The following is a 24,355-nucleotide window of genomic DNA, read 5'->3' as shown; positions in this document are numbered from 1 at the left end:
TGATATATCAAGGTGGATAATAGGAGTAGCTTTTAATGGATTCGAGCATCAACATCCATCAGCTTCAGTGGTGGGATTCAAATAATTTAACAACCGGTTCTCTGCCCTAATGACCAGCTGGGTGGGCGTGGCCAGGGTTGTGACAGGCAGCACTTGGCCTCCTGCACCCCCGTGGGAGCAAAAACAGGCCACAGAGGGGCTGTGCCACACACCTAGTAGGCCTCTCTGCAAGCTTCTGGGAGCAAAAATGGGCCATGGGGGGCATGGCGCATCCCCCGCGCCCTGTTTTGGGTCTAGTAGGCCTCCCTGCACTTACCTGGGTGCCAAAACAGGCTGTGTGGGGACTCCTGGAAGGGGCGGAGAGGGGAAGGGCGGGGCCAGCCAACAATTTAACAACCAGTTCAACCGAACCAGCCTGAAGCGGCTGAATCTCATCTCTGATCAGCTTCACAGAGACATGGATCTCTGGCTTAGAACTGGTGACTGGAGAACATTACATAGTCCTGTCAAATGCCACAGAATTTACTTCTAGAAAAATACAGGTAAAACCTTTATTTTCTGTTTTTGTTTACACATTGAGTAGAACAGAACAGATTAACAGAGTTGGAAGGGTCCTTGGAGGTCTTCTAGTCCAACCTCCCACTCAAGGAGAGATCCTACAGACGTACTCAGGTTCTGCCACCATTCCTCATGTTTTAGCCTCCGGATTCCTAATCATCTTTGTTGTTCTTTTGTGCACTCATTCTTTGGTTGATTTTCCTGGGATTTATTCCTGGAATTAGCTTCCAAAATGAATGAATGCATAGACTCAAGAGAAAATAGTTAAGGGAGCAATGCTGATGGTTTTTTCTCACAGAAGCGGTTATGGGTGCTCTCTTTATAAAACAGTGCAGTAAATACATACTAAAATAACAGAAACACTAAGCAGGAATGCAATCAAATTTGAGTAGCTCTGTGATTAGCTAGTAGATGATGGTGGTATAAAATATTATCCTAATGGCTTGGGTGTACAACCAGTCTTATGTCCCTCTTTGTGACCTCATATCTTTATTTACTCCTTCAAAATACATGGCCACCCCTCTCAAATTTATGACTCTGGTCTTGCCTATTTGCAGTTTTGGGGAACTTGTGCTGAGATCATTTCTCCAAAAGAATGATGAATAAGTACTTTTCCCAAAGATTCCATGCAGGTTAAAGCCACCAAGGTTGAGGGCGGGGGAGGAAATGCTATAACTAAATCCAAGATCTAACAGGAAGCGGGGAGAGAAAATGCTGTAAAGCAGCACTTCATTGCTATGGCTCATTCATGTACCGTTTTACATTGAACTGTGGATTTAATAGTGGCTCAAAGCCTTTCCGGTGTCTCCTGTGTTGTAAGAGGATAAGCAGAAGGACCACCGCAACTAAAACTAAGAGAGCTCCCAGAATAGTGGCTCTTATCACCAGACCCCAAGACTGGGATTCTTCAGATTCTGAAAAAGTAGAGAAACATTATGAGGTGTTAACAACGTTGTAGGTAAAAAGCACCACTTTTCAAAGATATATATATATTTGTTTTCTGAGGTTTTTAACCAAAGACCTACATATATATAAGTATATGTATATGTATATAAATGTGTGTGTGTGTGTGTGTGTGTGTGTGTGTGTGTATATATATGTAGGTCTTTGGTTATTCGGGTTTTCTCCCACGTAAAATTGGAAGTGTCTTGGCGACGTTTCGACGAAGTCTCATTCGTCATCTTCAGGCTTCAGCTTCGTGCTTCTGGGAGCAAGAAGCACGAAGCACGAAGCTGAAGCCTGAAGATGACGAATGAGACTTCGTCAAACGTCGCCAAGACACTTCCAATTTTACGCGGAGAAAACCTGAATAACCAAAGACCTACATACAAACACAAAACCTCAGAAAACAAATATATATATATATATATATATATATATATATATATATATATATATATATATATATATATATATATATAGCAAAATATGAAAAACATTAGGTACTCCATCGTAGCTCTTAAAAATAGGATTATATGTTTGCATTTAAAAACCAAAAAAGAGAGACCGTATTTTTCAGAGTATAAGATGCACCGGAGTATAAGACGCACCTTAGTTTTTGGGGAGGAAAATAAGAAAAAAGCTGATTGGCAGGTGGATGGCCCTCCAGGATGGTTCCCAGAGGTGAATTTTAGGAACAGGTTCCTTGGTTGTGAGCTCTGTGCCTTGCTTTTTTTTTTTTTTGCTTTCCCCCCCTCCCCCGCCTATGAAACTCCATTTCAGAAAAAAAACTTTTTCTGCCTCTGAAAGCCTCCAAAACAGAACTTCAGAAAAAAAACCTCTGCAGCTCTGTTTGGGGGCTTCTTTTCTGAAGCTTCTTTCAGCCTCCGAAACCTCCATTTGAGAAGCTGGGTTGGGCTACATTTGGAGTATAAGATGAACCCAGATTTTCACCCTCTTTTTTTGAGGGGGGAAGGTGCGTCTTATACTCCAAAAAATACAGTACATTGAACTGAAATTGGGAGAAGCAGAGACACTATGGATTTAATGTGGGGAGTATAAAAACCAGGGTCACAAGGGTTCCGATTTTCTTTTGGATTTAAAGCTTCTTCATGTTGACCTGGTGCTTGCTGCCATGGACAAGCGGGGAGGGGTCAGTGGAGAATCTTTCATTGCAGCTTTGCAACTACAGTCTGGGCTTTGCTCATCTCTCCAAGGTCATTTCTTCTAGCTTTGGTATGCAGCAGCCCTCTGGTTACCTAGCTACAAGGGGGTTGGGCTCTACAGTTTCTTTCAATTTGCTGTTTCACACTCTTTGTCTCAGATCTTGCCTAAAACGTGTTGCTTTCGGTTCATTCCTAGTAAAAGTACTTTTCTTTGAATCTGTGGAAACAAGGATTTTTCTTTCCTAGAAAATGGACAGAGGCAGCCCTGACACCTGGCTCAAAAAGTTACTGTGAGAACAGCTGGACCTTTAAAACCTGCAGACTAATTCCATGGCATCAACCACAAAGATCTTGCATCAACTACAGTAACATGGTGCCTGACTGTTGTGTAATTCAGAAAGAATAAATCAGTGGTGGGTTTCAAATTTTTTTATACTACTGGTTCTGTGGGTGTGGCTTGGTGGGCGTGGCATGGCTTGGTGGGTGTGGCTTGTAGGGCATGGCAGGGGAAGGATCTTGTAAAATCTCCATTCCCACCCCACTCCAGGGGACGGATCCTGTAAAATCTCCATTCCCTCCCGACTCCAGGGGAAGGATACTGTAAAATCCCCATTTCCTCCCAATCAGCTGGGACTTGGGAGGCAGAGAATAGATAGGGGCAGGACCAGTCAGAATTTTTACTACCGGTTCTCCGAACTACTCAAAATTTCCGCTACCGGTTCTCCAGAACTGGTCAGAACCTGCTGAAACCCACCTCTGGAAAGAATTCTGAAATTCAGGGGGTGGGGTAGATTAATATTACCTGGTAGATCAATGTCATAGCTATAGCCAAGTTGCTCAGCAGTTAGGAACATTTCCTTATTGGTAACAGGGGGGAAGAAGGGCACCATGTTAAACATCTGGTTGTGACCAATGGGTGCCAGTTCCTGGGGCCAGGCACTATCCAATGGGTTGAATCGTTTCATCCACTCATCAAATATAGCATCCGTGAAGGAATGAAGGACCTATAATACCAATTGATATTCATCTTAAATTATTAATATGGCTATGCAAATATAATGAAAACAAACGACTACCCATAACTACTTTCTGGCTATCCATATTCACCATGCGTCTTTGTCCATCATACTCAAGAGATCCTCTGTCCTGAAGAATGAAAGATATTCCAGAAGAAAAATGATAGAATTACCCATTTCTGTTCTGCAAAAGGTTCAACTAACCCATATTCTCTTCCAGGTAGTATCTGCAAACTGGTCTGTGCTTCAGGTTAAACCTCAGGGGTAAATATTGTTATAGTTGGGGGCCACAGGTTCATTTGGAGGGGGATATAACTACAGAAAGTAGAAATAATATTTTCAGGGGTTTTTTTTCCCCTTTTTTCTGAGATGGAGACACTGGAGCACCGTGAAAGAATCTGTCAACATTTAAAATGCATTAAGTCCATCAGAAGCTTCACTCATCCATTTCCTTTAGGTTCCTGCTACAAATTGGTGGGGAAATTGCTCTCTTGGTGTCTGGAAATTTACTACAGAACTAAAACATCAGGGTTGGGGGGGAGCTCAGAAATAGCATCTCAGCCAGTATCGTTCACCCGCTGCTGTAGGCTCTGTTCCAAGAACAATTTTGTACAAGCAAACAGACTTCAAGGAAGTTTTTTGGCAAAAGAACAAAGCTGTGTGTGAAAAACCTATCCACAAGTTTTTGACAAATTTAGCGCAGGCTCACCAGTCAAAAAAAAGTCTTTAAAACACAGTCTTCCTATAGTATCAACGTATAATCCCAGATGTTTGGAATTCCGAATTCAAGAAAAAGGTCTAAATGCTTATGAACAGAGGGTTCTATTGTTGTTTTGTTGTTGTTTTGTCCTCGTGTCCTTCTATAAAGAGAGAATCAATCTTTGAAAGACTCTCCATTTGAAGCAAATAGTATTGCCTTTTTCTTCATGATGGTTAAGATTCTTTATTACAACCGGGTCTCAGAGGATGCTTTGCTTCAGACACCAAACCACGATTTCAAACCTGCTGAGAAGAATCTTGGCATTCTTATTGAAATTTACTAAGAGTGAATTTTCAAGTCCTTCCTCTTTTGGTTACTTGTACTATATAGCTGCAGGGATCAAACTTTAATTTAACCAGCAGAGGGAGCTCACAGAAAATCAAAAGTACTCTGGTAAGCATCTTTTTGACTAACAGATTTTATTAAAAAGTTTAATTTTCCATATGCTGCAGCGTCATGCTTTTTAATAATATTTGTTGATTGGGGGGAAAAAATCTACCAGACCTACCCACCCCCCTCTGATTTTTTTTCCCACCACAGACTGACACAGCTGTCCTCCTACAACATCTTTAGCCCCCAGAATCCATAGGGTGGTGGTGAAGTACTGAAAAACACACTTTCAGGGTGTGTCCATATGCTATCTTTGCAGAATACCACTTTCTTTTCAGCTGTTTTTAATAATATAACAAGTAACGGATACTCTTGGCTTCAGAACAGCATAATAAATGTCACATTTTAAAATAACAATGAACCAGATTTTACTATCTCATTATAAGGCATTCTGTCTATTGCAAAGAGCTGGGATATTTATAATAATACTGATTAAATCTGGAGCAGGATTTGGAAAAGCATTTCAAATATTGTCCACTGATATGATTCACTCTTGGCTCCTAATCTATCAAATGTGGGGATTAAGCGCTTCTCAAATGTTTGAAACTCACTTTTAATCCACCAGATCTGTGAGCAACGTACATGAGATAAGTGATGGGGAAAAAAATACCACTGGATCTTTTAATTTTAATTATACCTTTTCTCTACCATTGGGAAGTAATTGTAACTGACTGTAACTAATTTGGGGTAACTGATAACCTGATTTGATTGTAAACTTCTGAGTGCTCCAGACTTCAGCACAGAATATATGAAATATAATAATGTTTCAATAATGGGCACAAGAACAACACGGTAAAGAAAAGTGAAAATTAACTGAATATTTTGAGTGGTCTGCAAGATAAATTAAATGCCTGAATTGCTTCCCAATAAATTTAAATAAAACGCAAAACATATATAACGTATATGGTCTATTTAAATTAAATTTTCATATGTTGATATATAACATGCATATTTTGTTCTGTGTCCCATTTATGTGTGCTCAAAGCAGTTCACTGTGTACAATAATGTCAAGAAAGCAGGGTTTTTTTTGTGTTGTTCATGAAATACTCATTTTTTAAAAGACTAATAGTCTATCATACTATTGCAACTGACCTCTTAACATTTTTGCCATATTTGCAGTTCCCTGCTTAGTGCTATTCCAAGCTAAAAGCATAATAGTCAACAGAGGTCAGATATATTAATCAGTAGAAAGTATTATTTCCATTTTGGGCATAAATCCATTTCCTGCTGGACATGGGGAAAAGTTCTTACTTAGCCATATTTAATTCTAAAAGTTTATGGAAATCAAAAGCAGAAGAATATACCACAAAAATAGGATCATTTGCTGCAGAATAGGGGAAAGCACCCGTTCCATTCAAAACGGAGTGAATCAAGTTATGGAGACCGATGATTGGCGGCTCAAGGTTTCCATCTGGTTCAGTAAAACCTTCCAATGCGTTCCTGTGGCAAAGACAAATAAAGAAGCATGGACACCTAACATCAAAAATGTCATCCAAAAAGTACAACAAAAAATGTTCTTCCTGCGCCAATCATAAAGCTCAGACTGCCCAAGGAGCTGTTGATACAGGTCTACAAATGAATTATTGAGTCTGTCATTTACATCTCTTTAACTGTCTGGTTTGGCATTGAAACCAAACAAGACAGACACAGATTTCAACGGATTGTTAGGACTGCAGAAAAAACAATTACAACCAGCCTGCCTCCCATTAAGGACCTGTATACCAGAGGTGGGTTTCAGCAGGTTCTGACCAGTTCTGGAGAACTGATAGCAGAAATTTTGAGTAGTTCGGAGAACCGGTAGTAAAAATTCAGACTGGCCCCACCCCCATCTATTCTCTGACCCCCAAGTCCCAGCTGATTGGGAGGAAATGGGGATTTTGCAGTAATCTTCCCCTGCCACACTCATCAAGTCAAGCCCTCCAAGCCACGCCCACAGAACATGTAGTAAAAAAAAATTGAAACCCACCACTGCTGTATACTGCATGAGCCAGAGAGAGGGTGAGAAAACATCTACAGACCCCTCGCATCCTGGACATAAACTGTTTCAACTTCTTCCGTCAAGACAACGCTACAGATCATTGCACACCAACACAATTAAATACAAGGACAGGGGTTTTTTCCCATACCATCACTCTGCTAAACAATTACTTCCCACAACACTGTCTATGCGCTGAGATGCCCTTCTTATAACCGTAACTTTGTTGTCTGTATTTTATGATTTATGTTGATTGTTTTTATTTAGTATCCTGCGCCAACTCAGTAAGCTCAAACTGCCCAAGGAGCTGCTGATTCAGTTCTACAGAGGAATTATTGAGTCTGTCATTTGCACCTCTATAACTGTCTGGTTCGGTTCTGCAACCCAACAAGAAAAACACAGACTTCAGAGGATAATTAGAACTGCAGAAAAAATAATTGCTACCAACCTGCCTTCCATTGAGGACCTGTATACTGCACGAATCAAGAAGAGGGCCGTGAAAATATTTACAGACCCCTCGCATCCTGGACATAAACTGTTTCAACTCCTACCCTCAAAACGACGCTATAGAGCACTGCACACCAGAACAACTAGACACAAGAACAGTTTTTTCCCGAAGGCCATCACTCTGCTAAACAAATAATTCCCTCAACACTGTCAACAAATAATTCCCTCAACACTATTTACTAAATCTGCACTACTATTAATATTCATAGTTCTCATCACCAATCTCTTTCCACTTATGACTGTATGACTATAACTTGTTGCTGGCAATCCTTATGATTTATATTGATATATTGACCATCAATTGTGTTGTAAATGTTGTACCTTGATGAACGTATCTTTTCTTTTATGTACACTGAGAGCATATGCACCAAGACAAATTCCTTGTGTGTCCAATCACACTTGGCCAATAAAAATTCTATTCTATTCTATTCTATTATGATTCATGTTGATTGCTTATTTAGGATCCTATGACTATCTTATGATTTCTGATGATGGTGTTTTATGATTGTGATCATGATTTATCACTTGTTGCTTGTATGCACACTGAGAGGTTATGAACCGGAGACAAATTCTTTATGTGTCCAATCACACTTAGCCAATAAAGAATTCTATTCTATGTCACATATAACTATCTCCAGCAAGAAGTAAAAGCCATTGTCAAGCAGCAAAACCCCTTCTGAAATTCAAAGGACTCACCTGAAACTGAATCTAGAATTCCAAAAGAAAGGAGGCTTATCAAAGTCCTGAAGAGAGAGACACTTCTGAATGTCCTCCAGGGTTGGCAGCTTATCACCGGCTTTGCTAAAAGGGTACCTCTGTAGAGGCCCCTCGTTGCTTCCATTACACAGCATGACCAGACGGTTATAATCATTCAAACTTAGGTTCAAAATAAGACAGATAGCAATAGTTAGATCTGTTAGTTAGATCTGGTTAGTAATGTCTGACCAACTTTGTTTCACTGACTTACACAGTAGAAAAGAATTAAAACTTTTATTGGTTACCCGAACAATTAATAGCACAAAGGATTTTTTTAAAAAAGTTAGCAGAATTTTGATAATCTATACCGTAAAATATTTGGTAATAATCACTCTATATCAATTTGGAACTTTCTATGTAGTGGATTAAAATTAATGTCATCCTCAATAAGCACAAATAACAGCTCTAGTGTGCAGGTTGAGGGTGATGAAAGCCAAAATACAAAAGACATCCAAGGTCAGGTTTACAATTACCGTGTTTCCCCCAAAATAAGCACCAGGTCTTATTTTAGGGGGATGTCTTTACCTGCTTCCCTTAGGACCACTGCAGCCAGTCCTCCCACACCCTGACACCTGTGAGGTGGCACCAGCACAACGTGCCATGGGGCCTGCTGTGAGTAACAGCACCAACATGATGCACCACATGGCATCCAGCCACAAGTGGCGGCAGAAGTCAGTCAGTGGCTCGACAGGTGTCAGGACATAGGAGGCCTGGATGCTGAGGTCCTAAGGTAAGCAGGTGCAGGGCACGTGGGGCAGCTCCACCACCACCACCCTAGTCTGATTTTTATGCATGCATCTCACCCCACCTTGTACAACCAGACAATGGGATGGAGTGGGCAGGGTTATTAACTAGGGCTTATTTTTGGAATAGGGTTTATATTAGGCACACACATAAAAAATCCAGCTAGGGCTTATTTTTGGGATAGGTCTTATTTTTGAGGAAACACAGTAAAATTGTTTACAGGATAACAACAGCCACTCTATGTAAAACTGGAAGATACTATTATGTAGAACAGGATTTCTGAAACTATTTGTTTATAGGACACCTTCTCATTTTAAAAATTATGCAGAATCCCAAAAGGGATTTTGTTTGTGCTATATTTATTAATATTTACTGTATTAAAACAGTAAAATTGCATATTTGTAGTAAGTTTACTTATTGAATCACATAAAAATAACAATATTAAACTGATTAGATATTAAAATATTTTTCTGAGAATACCTGGTCTTTTTTAACAAATAAAAATAATGATAAGGGTGACATTGTTTTACATTTTTGCCAAATACCTTAAACATTTGACAAATAAATCTGATTTTGCGAACCCCTGAGGAGGACTTGGGGGAGCCCCAGGGGGGTCCTTGGGCCATTCTTTAAGAAGCACATCTTTAAAATATTCATTTTACCAATTCTGAGGTAAAACAAACCGTAATGTTACTTCTTAAAATGGCTAAAGTGCTGTGGGGAAAAAAAATCAGATACTTGGCATTAACTGAACATGAGGTATTTGGGCCTTAACAATATTAACTTTAATCCTGTTAAAGTTTTGGCATCAGTAGCTTGGAGGCCCTGAGCAAAAGCAACCCATGGGGAAGAAATGGCTTTCCTTCTCATAATTTAGTGAAAATAATTGAGCGTTAGAGGAAGAGGGGAGAATTAGACAAGACATGATCATGGAATTTATTCACATAACATGGTTTAATGGTTTTAAGCTTTTGGGAGGCTTATATAATATTTGGAAAATATCTTGCAGAGAGTTCTTTTGCCCATTCACAAAATGGCTGTTATGGGAGACATAACCTAAGGCCGTGATGGCGATCCTATGGCACACGTGCCAAAAGCGGCACACGAAGCCACGTCGCCCATCACATGCTGCCTTGCCTGTTTGTCTTCCGGGTTTCTGGCATGCATGTGCACATAATGATCAGCTATCCTTCACATTATTATTATTATTATTATTATTATTATTATTATTATTATTATTATTATTATTATTATTATTATTATTAATTCGATTTTTATACCGCCCTTCTCACGAAGGACTCAGGGCGGTGTACAGCCAAGGTAAAACAAACAGTGCAATATACAATTAAAATACAAATTAAAAAACTTATTACATAATTGGCCTAAAACTTTCGAACATATAAAACTAAAACCCATTAAAAATTAATAATAAAAATTTAAAACCAATAAAATTTAAGCCAGCCCCGCGCGAATAAATAAATGTGTTTTCAATTCACGGCGGAAGGTCCGAAGGTCAGGTATTTGGCGTAAACCCAGGGGAAATTTGTTCCAGAGGGTAGGAGCCCCCACAGAGAAGGATCTTCCCCTGGGGGCCGCCAGCCGACATTGCTTGGCGGACGGCACCCTGAGAAGTCCCTCTCTGTGTGAGCGTACGGGTCGGTGGGAGGCATGAGGTAACAGCAGGCATGAGGTAACTGCATGAACGGCAGTGCCAAAAACTGGTGTGCGCATGTGCGCTGATCAGCTCATTTTCAGGTGCCCATGAACCCATAAGTTCAGCTTTTCCGAAGCGTGATCCCTTCACGCATGCGGCACTGCCAAAAACTGGCCTGCGTATGCATGCCAGCCAGCTGATTGTCAGGCACGCATGCACACTAGAACACGGAAGTTTGACTTTTCCAGAGCGCAGCCCTGATGAGCACACACACGTGCTATTTATGCTATCTTTTCGGCACCGAAAAGGTTCACTATCACTGACCTAAGGTAACGCTGATCTTTCTTCCTTTCAATCCATCCCAATTTACTTGAGATCAACTTACTGATCTCTTGCCATATTTCTGACTTTCTAAGAAGCCCCATGAAGCTTATTTGGGGTCCAGAGTCATCCTTGCATATACAAGTGATATTTTGGTTCAAACATAAGCATCAAGAAAGGGGTTCCTTACTACCTCGGTGGTGGCACCAGCTAAAGTTGTGCCTGAGCCAAGGATGTGTCAAATAGGTTTTTGTTACATAATCACCTTTTGTCAATCATAGAATTGGGAGTTGCCTTGGATATTGTCTCCTTTCCTCTTGTGTTACTTCACCAAGGCTACCTTCACTGAAGTATCATGAAGCTTAGGATTGTTTAGTAAAATGGAAAATTATTATATAAATCATTCAATGTTTAAAACAGAGGTGGGTTTCAGCAAAATTTCAAAACGAAATTTTGAGTGGTTTGGGGTAGTGGTAAATACCACTTCTTACTGGCCCTGCCCCCATCTATTCTCTGCCTCCCGAGTCCCAGCTGATCAGAAGGAAATGGGGTTTTTGCAGTAACCTTCCCCTGGAGTGGGGAGGGAATGGAGATTTTACAGTATCCTTTCCCTGCCATGCCCACCGAGCCATGCCCTCTCAAGCCCTGCCATGCCCACTAAGCCACACCCACAGAACCGGTAGTAAAAAAATTTGAATCCCACCACTAGTTTAAAAATATTGAGGGTTTCTCAAGAAGTATATTTACAGTATTTGAATTCAATCTCTATATTGATTAAATAGTTGAAAGATAGATAATTAACCATAGTCGCAATGGGAAATTAATATGGACAGGTTGAACATCAATGTTTCACTGGTATCAAAATGTTTGTTACCTATTGCAAATTATCTCCCATTCTGAGAATCTTGAATTGCGACTTATTAGGTTCGGCTCATCTGGCCTTGATGCTCCAAAAAGTTGATCCGTGCAAATATCGCATTCATTTTTGCCTGTAGCAAAATTCCAGAATGGCAATGTAAAGGACTCATTGCCAATCAGTCGCTAAAAACCGTGGGTGTGGAGAAGAGATGGAGAAAAGAGATCAATCACATCTTTATATTGGTCTTTGGCAATGATACATACATCATTAACAAATTTTCATACCTTTGCAGTATCTCTTGACTTTGTTCATGAAAATTATATATTCCATTAATAAGATCCATGCCATTTCATTTGCCAACTGACACATACCTTTTTTTAAAAAATTCAGAATTCATGCATTATCCTGATTAGCTACCCAACAGCAATAGAATGGTTAACCAGAATAGCAAAAAGTGCTTTAGAATAAGTTTATATTCCCTGTTTTCTTTTTCTGGTCTGCTCTCATTAACGAACCCCATCATCCAATCAATATTGCAACAACAACAAAATAAGCAGCACAGATGCATTTCAATATAGCTTTGCTTAGAGTGTTAAAGATGACTGTGACAACAAAATTAGATAGATTCTTCTTAGTGCTAATACATTGTTCTTCTACCTGCAAGCTATAAGAGGAATTCTAATAGTCTGTCTAGAATATCTGGAGACATTATGCATTCTCAGGGTGTTTATTTTTCTTAGCATTATACTTCTTTATTAGGAAAAGGCTGGTAAGATACAGAGAGCCTTGGGGAAATGTATACATGTTTTTACTAACATCAGTTAGTAACAGTGTATTTCAAAAATATGCCCACCAAGAAGAAGGTTTGAAAAATGGACATTTTATGGTTTGGGAATAAGAAGACAACTGTTACATATTTTATTGGTTCATGTCTATCTATTCAAACATGGAATGAACTAATTAAAAATGCTATAAAATACAAACCTGTTTAAAAAATAGCTATGTAGAAGGAAAATGTACATTTCTTGGTTTATCACAGACATAAATATTCATTCTTGTAAACCTTACTGTACGGTAGAATAGTATTAGTGAATTAAAATTAATATATGCTGATTTCTAGTGTAACCCACAAAATCTCCCTCCCTCCTCCAGCCCGCCCTCTTTATTTTTTCTTCCTTCCTTTCTCTTTCTTCCTCCTTATTCCTTCTTTCTTTCCTTTCTCCCTTCCTTCCTCCTTATAACGCTCTTTCCCATCTCCCTTCCTTCTCTTCTTTCCTGTTCTATACTTCCTTCCTTCCTTTCCTCTCCTTCCTCCTTCCTTCCTTCCTTCCTTCCTTCCTTCCTTCCTCCCTCTCTTCTGCTTTCCCTCCCGCTTCCTCCTTCCCTCCTTTCCTCTTCCCCCTTCATTTTTCAACAAGCAGGTAAGTGGGGCAAGAGAGTGCAGTGCATGGGTCTGGGACTCCCAGGGACAGCACTGAAATTGAGGATCACATGATCTGATCAGCAAAATAGCGTTGTTGAAAGAGCAGCGGCAGCAGTACAGCAATGCTGAAGCAGACGCAACTTCCCCAAATTTCATTCCCTCGGTAGTAATGGCTCCCAACCAGTGGTGGGTTGCCCCCGGTTCGGTCCAGTTCTTGCTGGTAGTAAAACCAACAGGAGGCTCTGCCCAACCGCCCAAACATCACTATAGACAATCTGTGCGTGCTTAGAAGCATGCACACAAGCAAGCAAGTGCGCACATGCGCTCCTGTTGCAAACCAGTAGTAAAGGTACATAGAACTCACCCCTGCTCCCAACATTCTGTAAATTAGCCCACATGGTGGCACAGTGGTTAGAATACAGAATTGCAGACTAATTCTGCTCACTGCCAGGAGTTTGATCCTCACAGGCTCAAGGTTGACTCAGCCTTCCATCCTTTCATAAAATGAGGACCCAGATTGTTGAGGGCAAGATGCTGTCCCTGTAAACCGGTTAGAGAGGGTTGTATGAAGCAGTATATGAGTCTAGGTGCTATTGCTATGTGAGATACCTTGTTTGAAAAGGTTTTACCGTATGATGCACCATTCTGCCCAATTAAAGGTTGCAAGCATGAGTGTTTAGTAGTATACAAATACTAATTAATTAATTAATACACGTAATTATACAGTTTTCTGGTCAGTTACAATAATAATGATATTCAATTTTGATCCCACCAACTTATCATTTTTCTGCCTCCACTTGGCTTGGCGGAAGATACAGTGAGCCATATTTTTCATTTCTTGTATTGAGAATCCTTCCTGGAGCATTATGGAGGCCAGGAGATGCCCTAGTTGCTTCTTTCAGATACACAATGAAGACAGTGATGACAACTAACCTGCAGGTCTCTTTCTAAGAGTAGTAAATGATACCTATGCCAGGTAACAAAAGCAGGGCCTTGATGAGAGAAATCTATCGCTGTAAAGGGACGGCCTGGTCCTGACAACAGAGAGAAACAAAAATTACAGTTAAAAAGACACTCTGAAAGATATCTTAGATCTACAAAGACAGATTAAATCTACAATGATCCTCTCTACCATTCTTTCTTCTGCTCTTTCTCTCTCCAATTTTTGTGCCTTAGTTTTTCTTTGTCTTGTAAATCTGCGTAATTTAGGTGCACAACCTCTAATCCCTAAAGCCTGCCTGCCTGTACCCTTTCAACAGCACCTGCCATTTTTCACATTAATCTTTGTGGGTTAAGATTTGACCAAAAATATATATGCTGAAATAAGGAAATTAATATGAAAAAATAGATGGATTTTTTTTAAAAAGGGAACTTTCCAGGGGTGAGTTTCACTTATCTTTGCTGCTGGTTTGCTCGTGCGCATGCCCCATCTGTGCATGTGCATGCACAGATTGTATTTGATGATGTCTGGGCGGAGCCTCCCACCGCCGCTGCTACTGGTTTGCCCGAACCGGGGCAAATTGGTAGCAACCCACCACTGGAACTTTCTCCAAACTACCTATTTTCTGACATAGCCACTTCATTTTTTTTTTCTTCACTTGCCCAAGGATCCCTGATATAACCATGTAATTGAAAAGTGACTATCCTGTGCACGTGTAACTGGTCTGGAAGGCAATGGCCAAGAGGAGCAAAACACAGGACTACAGTTTAGCAATTATCCTCTTTCTAATGAAATCTGGAGTCATAGATTTCCCTTCCTTTGGAATCCTCACAGTTCTTCCCTCTGCTGTCTGCCCAGTTCTGGTACTCCAGAAATAAGCCTTTAATTACTTATACTGGCCAATGTAAAAATGTACTGCAGCCAGATGCTCACATCTCAACACCTTCAGTGCAGCAAGAGTATTCTAAAGAGGAACAAAGCTTGCTTTGTAGAAGCAACTGATAAAGCACACTGATTTTTGTTAACTAATTATGGATTAAGGCCTGCCACAAATTAGACAGTCTCCAAGTTATTTCAGTCCAAGGCAAAGATTAAATAAAGAAGATTTGGAAGGTCTGGTTGATGGATTCAACTTGGAGGATCATAACAGTGCAAGAAAACACACACAGACAAAAAAGGGACAAATCGTATTTGTCATTTTTAAAAAAGCAGCTCCATTCTTCTGGGCCTTTAGTTCCAGCTTAATTTGAAGAAATCAGCATGTGGGGAAATCTTTTTCTGTTCTTTATTGATCAAGTTGCTGTTAAATTATAGATAGGTCATAACTTCTCATCCATTAGATTCTGCAAAAGCTATTTCTTTTGTTCCCAAAACAGGAGAAGGTGAGAACTAGTTAACAAAATGCTGCACAGATTGGAAACTTTGGCTGATGGACTGGCCTACATTGGCCTCAAACAACATGTGCAATAGTTTCAATACTTAGGGATGATAGAAGTTGCATTCCAACATGCAAAAGAAGTTTTCCAAGCCTGGTTTCTCAAGTTGAGGTTATAACTCACAAATTTCTCAGTAAGAACTTCTGGTGGCTCAGACTGTTAAGACAGTCTGTTATTAACACAACTGCTTGCAATTACTGCAGGTTCAAGTCCCACCAAGCCCAAGGTTGACTCAGCCTTCCATCCTTTATAAGGTAGGTAAAATGAGGACCCAGATTGTTGGGGGCAATAAGTTGACTTTGTATATAATATACAAATGGATGACGACTATTGCTTAACATAGTGTAAGCCGCCCTGAGTCTTCGGAGAAGGGCGGGATATAAATGCAAATTAAAAAAAAAAAAGAACAATCTGGAGTCCCATATTGGAGGAAGCTGATCTAAAGATCATCAGTCCTCTAACATTGTAATAGGGTACCAAATAAATTACATCCATATTACCTACAATATTCTTTTCGCTACTTAACCTCCCACCAAACTGGAAAGCACCAACCTAATAGAGTATCTCTGACTGAATAATAATGAAGCCACACATAGTAGTTATAAATGCTGCAATTTGCGACTTGTGGCTCATTGCCGCTGGGACCAAGCAGACTCAACCAATGCTGGGTTGCAATCATATAGTCAGGATGGATAGTAGCCTTGGCAAGATTGAGGGCATCTAAAAACTGTTCTTGCTCTTCATTTGTCAAAGAGTGGATGTTCTTCCGGACAACTAGAGGCTTCTTTTCTTCACAATTGGACCCTGTCCAGCCAAATTTGCACTCGCCACAGTTATAGCCAGCAAAATATCCTAAAGAGAAAGACAGCATCATTTATATTACTGCTGGATACGAATAAAAATGCCAAGAAAAGAACATAAATGTCAAACACGTGTGATTACAACATGTCCCTACAAAAGCTACATGCTGCCCTGTGGGAACAAGCCAAGCTTATGTCATAAAGTAGTTGTTAAAATAAGTTTTTTGGACTAAGAACACAATTTTCTAAATTAGACATTTTCTAAGAACACAATACGGCTTGGGACATAGTTAAGCCCCCAAGATCGTAAGTATAGCTGGACTCTTTAGGAGCTGAGCTCTTATGTTCCATGTGACTTAAAAGTAGTAAAACAAATTCTGGACATTTAAAAAAAAGAAGAGAAAGAAAACTATGTAATCCACAAAAATTGTATTTCTTAAAAAAAAAAGGCAAAATGTTTCTACTGGGTTTTACAGCAGCAAACTTCTGTGTGCTAGGCAAAGATATACCGTATATACTCGAATATAAGCCGATCCGAGTATAAGCCGAGGTCCCCAATTTTACCCCAAAAACTGGGGTAAACTGGGGACTCGAGTATAAGCCGAGGGTGGGAAATGAGGCACCTACGGTTGAAACCCTCCTCCTCAGCGGAGAAGGCTGGCGGCCCCCCCCCCCCGCCCTCTCACTGCACCGGCAGGGCTTCCCCGCGCCGTCCGGTAAAATGTGAAAAAAAGAAGAAAAAAAAACCTCGAGTATAAGCCGTATATACTCGAGTATAAGCCGAGTGGCTTAAAAAAAAAAAAAACTCGAGTATAAGCCGTATAGACCCGAGTATAAGCCGAGGGGACGTTTTTCAGCACAAAAAACGTGCTGAAAAACTCGGCTTATACTCGAGTATATACGGTAAGTCTTAAACTTAACCACTGTACTATTTCCTTAATGCTGGTAAGGGAAAGTATATAGAAGTTCTTGATAGAATAAAAGGACAAAACACATATTTGCATGATGCTTTAATCTTGCAACTACAGGTAGTCCTTGATTTACAACAGTTCATTTAGTGACTGTTCAAAGTTACAACAACACTGAAAAAAAGCGATGGAACATTTTTTACACTTATGACAGTGGTCACGTAATTTACCGTATATTTGGATGCTTGACAACTGATTCATATTTATGATGGTTGCAGAGTCCCGGAGTCATGTTGCAACGTTCTGACAAGCAAAGTCAATAGGGAAACCAGATTCACTTAACAACCGTGTCACTAATTTAAGAAACTGCAGTGCTTCACTTAACAAATATGGTGAGAAAAGTCATAAAATGGGGCAAAATTTACTTAACAACATAAATTTTGGGCTCAGTTGGGCTGTAAATTGAGGACTGCCTTGGTAAGGCCACACTTGGAATATTGCATCCAGTTTTGGTCGCCACGATGTAAAAAAGATGTTGAGACTCTAGAAAGAGTGCAGAGAAGAGCAACAAAGATGATTAGGGGACTGGAGGATAAAACATATGAAGAACGGTTGCAGGAACTGGGTATGTCTAGTTTAACAAAAAGAAGGACCAGGGGAGACATGATAGCAGTGTTCCAATATCTCAGGGGCTGCCACAGAGAAGTGGGAGTTGGGCTGTTCTCCAGAGCACCTGAGGGTAGAACAAGAAGCAATGGGTGGAAACTGATCAAGGAAAGAAGCAACTTAGAACTAAGGAGAAATTTCCTGACAGTTAGAACAATTAATAAGTGGAACGACTTGCCTTCAGAAGTTGTGAATGCTCCAACACTGGAAATTTTTAAGAAAATGTTGGATAACCATCTGACTGAGATGGTGTAGGGTTTCCTGCCTGGGCAGGGGGTTGGACTAGAAGGCCTCCAAGGTCCCTTCCAACTCTGATGTTATGTTATGTTATGTTATGTTATGACTACCTGTATAAATTTAACTTAACTTGTGTGGGTAGATGTGTATAAGTAAACACACACACACACACACACCGGGGCGAAATGTAAAATTTGTTACTACCAGTTCTGTGGGTGTGGCTTGGTGGGGGAGGTAATGTGACTGGGTGGGCGTGGCCAACTTTTTTATTTTTTTACTTTTAAAAGCATTTTAAAAGCATTTCGGCCAAAGAGATTGTAGAAAAAATGCTTTTAAAAGGCTCCTCTGACGATCCCAGCTGAGTTGCCTGATCGTCAGAAGTTTTTCTTTTTTTAAAAAAGCATTTTTTTGCCTTTAAAAGAAAAAAAAAGTCTCTGATGATCATGCGGCTCAGCTGGGATCGTCAGAGGAGCCTTTTAAAAGCATTTTTTCTACAACCTCTTCGACGAAAGAGGTTGTAGAAAAAATGCTTTTTAAAGCCTCTGACTATCCCAGCTGAGCCGCACAATCATCAGAGACTTTTTTTTTTACTTTTAAAAGCACTTTTTTGGCCAAAGAAAAAATGCTTTTAAAAGTTTAAAAAAAAAAAACTTCTGATGATTGCGCGGCTCAGCTGGGCATGGTGGGGGCAGGGATTTTTGCTACCAGTTCTCTGAACCATCCGCTGATTTGGTGATCCAGTCCAAACCAGGAGTATTTCACCCCTCTCTCTCACACACACATATATATAGGATCTACTCAGAGAAAGGAAAGGGATTGGCCATTGCTTTTCAGAGGATGGGATGGTGACAGAAACAAGAAGATTGTCCAAGGAAATATGTGGAAGCCTACAGCCCAGACTAAGTATTTTGCTAGCTGTTGCCAGGCAGGATTTTCTTAAGCCGTCTTAGAATCAAGCCAGCAGGAGCATAGGACAGGAGCATCTTAAATGTGGTCTATATTCCCATTATCTAGAAAGGTTGGGACTCAAAACCTCAGAATTCTCAGCATGGGGTAGTCTGACCTTGTTTACATATAATTATTAGTTTTTCTGCTATTAGCTATGTTGGCAAATTGATCATAAAGATATAGTAAAGAGTAATAGAAAAGTTTAGTAAAATACTATTACACTGGTGGCCTTTCCAATGTGTTTCTGATTACCTCAGTGAGAACCTTCAAGAAATCTATTTTCAGAAAAAGAAATAGCTCTGGGAGGAAGAATTCCATTAGCCCTTCAAAGCCTGCCTGCATGGGAACGTACCGCATTCAGAAAAGACATATTATGGAATTAGCTGTCTCACAGCAATAATGACTGGTAATTGCTTGTAATTGCACCCATGACCTCTATTCTAAACCAGTCAACTTACTACAATACATTCAAACAATAAACGTTTACAAGAAGTATGTTAGCAGAAGAAAACAAGAATAGGTCGGACTTTCTGATTTAATTATCCCTGATTTACAAAATGGAAGACTTAAGTAATATAAGATCCACCACGTACAATAATGCAGTTCAAGACTTCCATATACACACAGTGAGTCTTTAGCATGGAATTAATGGCAATTAGAATTGTAAGCATATAAAACTACTACGTTCATGTTTGCTCATGACTGCAATTATACAAATGTTAAGTCTACACTGGATTTCTGTAAGATGTGGCATATTAAACTCAAGATTCTTCCTGCCGCAATTTCGATAATCTACAACTCCAAGCCTGAATCAAAAGACAAAATAGTCCCCTTACTGGGATGCTATGTTTGTCTGCTACGCCACAAGTTGGTTTGGTAAAACAAGGGTGGGCAAAATATGTTCTCCAAATAGTGTTGGATTGAAATCCCCATAATCCTTCAAGATTGGCCACAATGAATGATAGTGTTGGAATCCAACAATGTTTTGGAGGAAGATATAAGATGCTCCTAGATGTTCCTGTGTTGAAAGAAAGTCACATGACCAGGAAAACACCTCTGCCAGGGGTGCTATTCAGCAGATTCTGACAGGTTCTGGAAAATTTTGGTGGAATAGTGGAAATTTTGAGTAGCTTGGAGAACCGGCATATACCACCTCTGCCTGGACTCAGAGTAGGGTGGAAATGGAGATTTTGCAGTATCCTTCCCCTGGAGTGGGGTGGGAATGGAAATTTTGCAGTATCCTTCCCCTGGAGTGGGGTGGGAATGAAGATTTCGCAGTATCCTTTCCCTGCCATGCCCACCAAGCCATGGCCACCAAGCTGCACCACACCTACCACCAAACCACCACTGCAGAACAAGAAGTAAAAAAAATTTGAATTCCACCACTGACCTCTGACCATCCTTTTCCCCTCCTTGTGTGAGATTGTGAGGCCTCATGGAAGGGAAGGGAAGAGGGTGCAGATATAAACCGACAAGAGATGGCAGGTAATGAAAGAACAAATCAAAAACTGCATGATAACATGAATGCAAAATTTTAAAGATACATTTGCAGTGGACCAATGGGAAGAATTATGACGGGGAAAAAGTTAATAAAATTTATTCCAGTTAAAATTTATGGGAAAATTGGTATAAAATGAAGATGAAACATAAATCTGTCAAGAAAACATAGAAGACATATAACCATAAATGTTGAAAATGCTGCAACAAAGACCTTATCACAATCATAAGGTAGTTATATTAAAAAAACAAAACCTGAAAGCACTAAGAAATATATCAAAATATTCCAAAACTTCTTAAAAATGAAATTAGGACTGAAACTTTTAAATATTGTAATTAGATATAATTCCAGAAAACATAAATGAAAAAAATTCATAATTTATTGAGATATAGACAGCTGCAAAAACAAATGCTGGCACGTTGGCACAAATATTAATCATCCCTTAGGGACTTCAAAATTTGTCACTATATTGTAATTTTTAATGTGACAAAAGAGGAGGCAAGTTAAAATACCTAGCTAGAAAGTAACCCCATGAATATTAAATATAAATCAAATCATTTTCAGTTTCCGTCACCAATTCTCCTTGGAGTATGCCTCCTAATATCTCACTTGAGGCAATGTCCTCCCCCCTTGCAAAATACACACTTCTCATAGACACAAAATTGCCTAAAAAGAGGGCCTTTGGGTGGCTCAACAGACTAATGCAGTCTGTTATTAACAGCAGCTGCTTGCAATTACTGCAGGTTCAAGTCCCACCAGGCCCAAGGTTGACTCAGCCTTCCATCCTTTATAAGGTAGGTAAAATGAGGACCCAGATTGTTGGGGGCAATAAAAGTTGACTTTGTATATAATATACAAACAGATGAAGACTATTGCTTGATATAGTGTAAGCCGCCCTGAGTCTTCGGAGAAGGGCGGGATATAAATTCAAAAAAAAGAAAAACTCTCAAATGTCATCCAATGAACATGCCTTATTCAGGAATGATCACATTATTAAATAGACAATGCAAGATATTTTCATGATGTGCCTTGCTGGCATTTTCAGAACATGAACAGCGGGGAAAAATACCCAAGCCAATTAGTAAAACTTATCAGAAATCTCTAGAATACTCAAAGCATGTAGTTTTACCTACATGAGCTTCAAAACTGGTAAGCAGCATCAAGTAAAGAGGACATTAAGATCAGTGGTTGGTTTCAAAAAATTTTACTACCGGTTCTGTGGGTATGGCTTGGTAGGTGTGGCTTGGTGGGCATGGTAGGGGAAGGATACTGTAAAATCTCCATTCCCACCCCACTCCATTCCCTCCCCAATCCAGAGGAAGGTTACTGCAAAATTCCCATTTCCTCCGGATCAGTTGGGACTTGGGAGGCAGAGAATGGATGGGGGTGGGGCCAGTCAGAATTTTTACTACCGGTTCTCCGAACTACTCAAAATTTCCGTTACTGGTTCTCCAGAAATGGTCAGAACCCGCTGAAACCCAGATCTGATTAAGATCCTCTGTTAGGAATCTTGTCACAGTGACCAGTCTAGCAATACTTCAGAGGTATCACAACTACAATTCTAAAATTCCCTGCTAGCAGCAAAGCTTTAATCATAAAACATCTGGAGCACTTCCCTTTTTTTCTCTCACCTGTACACTGGCAGGTTCTGTTGAAGAACTTCAGGGGCCATTGTTCCCGATCATCCACATTATGGAGAGTGTAGGGCCCACTCCAGGGCTTTTCGTCTACCTGTACCTCCTCACAGGTGCCCCTGCCTTGCTGTGAACCGCACACATTGTTTGGATTCGACCCCAAAGCTGGACAGCACTCCTTGGATTGCAGCTTTTCTACCGTCATACACACCCGTGGAAATTGGGTCTTTGTCTCTGGAAGCCTAACAAGGCTCAGATATACAAAGAGCGTCAGGCAAAGCAAATTTTCATCTTGCAGCAGGAACGCCATCAAGATCTAGTTTCCAGAGCCTGCAAACCTCTGCTGCTCGGGTTATGATTCTGAATGCAGGATAGGTGAAGAGATTGTCATTAGCTGTTTCCAGCTGATGAGCAAGCCCCATTTGAACTGACCCCAAGGGGGATCTTCTGACTGCAACTAGTTTAACCTCCAGGGATCTTGGCTTAATCCACATTTCTCATGATTTAATGTGATTAATAAGCAAGCAATTAACTCTTTGTTGTTTGCCAAGGGGCCATAAACTAATTTTATAGGTGGGGGTCAGTAAACTCTAATTAGAAGGATTACCCTTTTGAAAACCCCTTATGACTAACACATGACATTATGAGCAAAATGAAACCCATGGAAAGCTGGAGAAGCGCTGGATGACTGGAGACAAAACATCTTTGATTTCCACTGCTTTATCTTTTCTTCTGCTCAGTGATTTGTGACACCGTAGCCTCAGACTTCACGCTGTGGGATGAGGGGTGCAAGTTCCTTTGAGACTTTTGTAATGGGTTGAAAATTCTAGACCTCTGCACCATCTATCGTTTGAATGTTGTAAATCACTCTGAAACATTTTTAAAGGATCACGAGCTCTCACATGGTGGAAGACTTTGAATTCAGGTGTTTGAAAGACCCTTTCTGTTAGATTCGGGCAATAACGAGGCAGGAGACCAGATGAGTGACAACAGCTCTTTAGTTTATAGTGAACCCAGCAGCGAACAACAGAAAAACCCCTCTTTATATACAGTTCAGTCGGAGGCAACAGCCAATCAGCAACGTGCTATTTCCCGCTCTAATTTCCCTCCAAAACTCTTAAAGATACATTACACTCCTTCCCTCCCAGAAAACATTTTACCCCTATTTGCATCAAATTAACATCTTATTTCTCTATGTAGTCACGCAAGTAGCCTGGGCGTCTCCTAACTCTTTCGGACCTGCGCAATTTATTCTCTGGGAGTGAGTCGAGCTGGCCGGAGGGACTGTTTGTTCCTCTCAGCTCCTCCTCCAGGCCATCCGGCCCTGGATTATTTGCAGAATCGTCCCTGCTTTCTTCAGGAGGGACTGGTTGGTGTTGCTGGACCTCATCGAACTCAGATAAGTCCTGCGTTTGCCCCGGGTTTGAGTTAGCTGTGGATTCAAACATTGGATAGTCAGGGCCTGTCTCTGGACTTTTGGTTGCTCTTTTTCTTAATTGGTCTATGTGGCGCTTCCAAACCCGGCCATCCTCTATCTCTACCCGATACGATTTGGGTCCGGTTGTTTCAAGGATTGTCCCTTTTACCCAATTTGGGCCTTCTCCGTAATTGTGTGCCCATACTGGACTTCCCACTGTCATTTCTCTTGTTTTACCGTTTGTCCCTTTGTACCCGTCTGGGGTGTAGTTTGGGTTTAACCGGTCTAATGGGCACCTAAGCTTCCTGCCCATCAGTAGCTCTGCTGGCTGCGCCAGTTGCTACACAGGGGTTCTGTGTTGTACTGCTAGGAAGGTGTCAATTTTAATTGCCAATCGCCTGGCCTGATTCTGGACAATGCTTCTTTGCGCCCGCAAACGCTCTGCAAGGCCGCTCGTCGCAGGGTGGAAAGGCGCCGAGAGGACATGCCGGATGCCCTCTTCTGCCAAGTACCCCTCAAACAGGGTCGCTGTGAATTGAGGGCCGTTGTCGGAAACCAGGGTGTCGGGTAACCCGTGGGTTACAAATAGGCGCCGCAGGACTGAGATTACGGCCTCGGCTGTCATGGATCTCATAAGAATGATTTCCAGCCATTTGGAATAGGCATCGACTACCACTAGGAATGTTTGCCCATGGAAGGGGCCCGCAAAATCGATGTGGATCCTAGACCACGCGCCCTGGGGGCTCTCCCACTCCCGAGTTGGGGCCGTTGGTGGTAGTCGTCTGACTCCTGGCAGGCTTGGC

At 40.7% G+C, this 24,355-nt stretch overlaps 1 protein-coding gene across 1 annotated transcript; it reads right to left on the bottom strand.

Annotated features, from left to right (window-relative positions):
• Positions 1-1,293: 1,293 nt before the first annotated feature.
• On the bottom strand, positions 1,294-22,445 carry DCT (dopachrome tautomerase). The gene is made up of 8 exons (XM_058186261.1): positions 22,133-22,445; positions 15,997-16,296; positions 14,002-14,102; positions 11,661-11,827; positions 8,008-8,187; positions 6,134-6,269; positions 3,466-3,667; positions 1,294-1,472 (listed from the first exon to the last, which is right to left on the bottom strand). The coding sequence occupies exons 1-8, from the start codon at positions 22,443-22,445 to the stop codon at positions 1,294-1,296; spliced, it is 1,578 nt and encodes a 525-aa protein (XP_058042244.1).
• Between the last annotated feature and the right edge of the window lie 1,910 nt (positions 22,446-24,355).

The sequence above is a fragment of the Ahaetulla prasina genome, chromosome 5 (genome assembly GCF_028640845.1).
Source record: "Ahaetulla prasina isolate Xishuangbanna chromosome 5, ASM2864084v1, whole genome shotgun sequence".
In the NCBI taxonomy this organism is placed as follows: Eukaryota; Metazoa; Chordata; class Lepidosauria; order Squamata; family Colubridae; genus Ahaetulla; species Ahaetulla prasina.
The sequence above is the reverse complement of the archived record's forward strand: the minus strand, read 5'-3'. Positions and strand labels throughout refer to the sequence as shown.

Coding starts and splice junctions, on each gene's coding strand:
- DCT (XM_058186261.1), bottom strand. CDS start 22,445: ATGGCGTTCCTGCTGCAAGATGAAAATTTGCTTTGCCTGACGCTCTTT. Junction 16,297..22,132: donor CAGAACCTGCCAGTGTACAG/GTGAGAGAAAAA, acceptor CTTTCTCTTTAG/GATATTTTGCTGGCTATAAC. Junction 1,473..3,465: donor CTATGACATTGATCTACCAG/GTAATATTAATC, acceptor CTACTTTTTCAG/AATCTGAAGAATCCCAGTCT.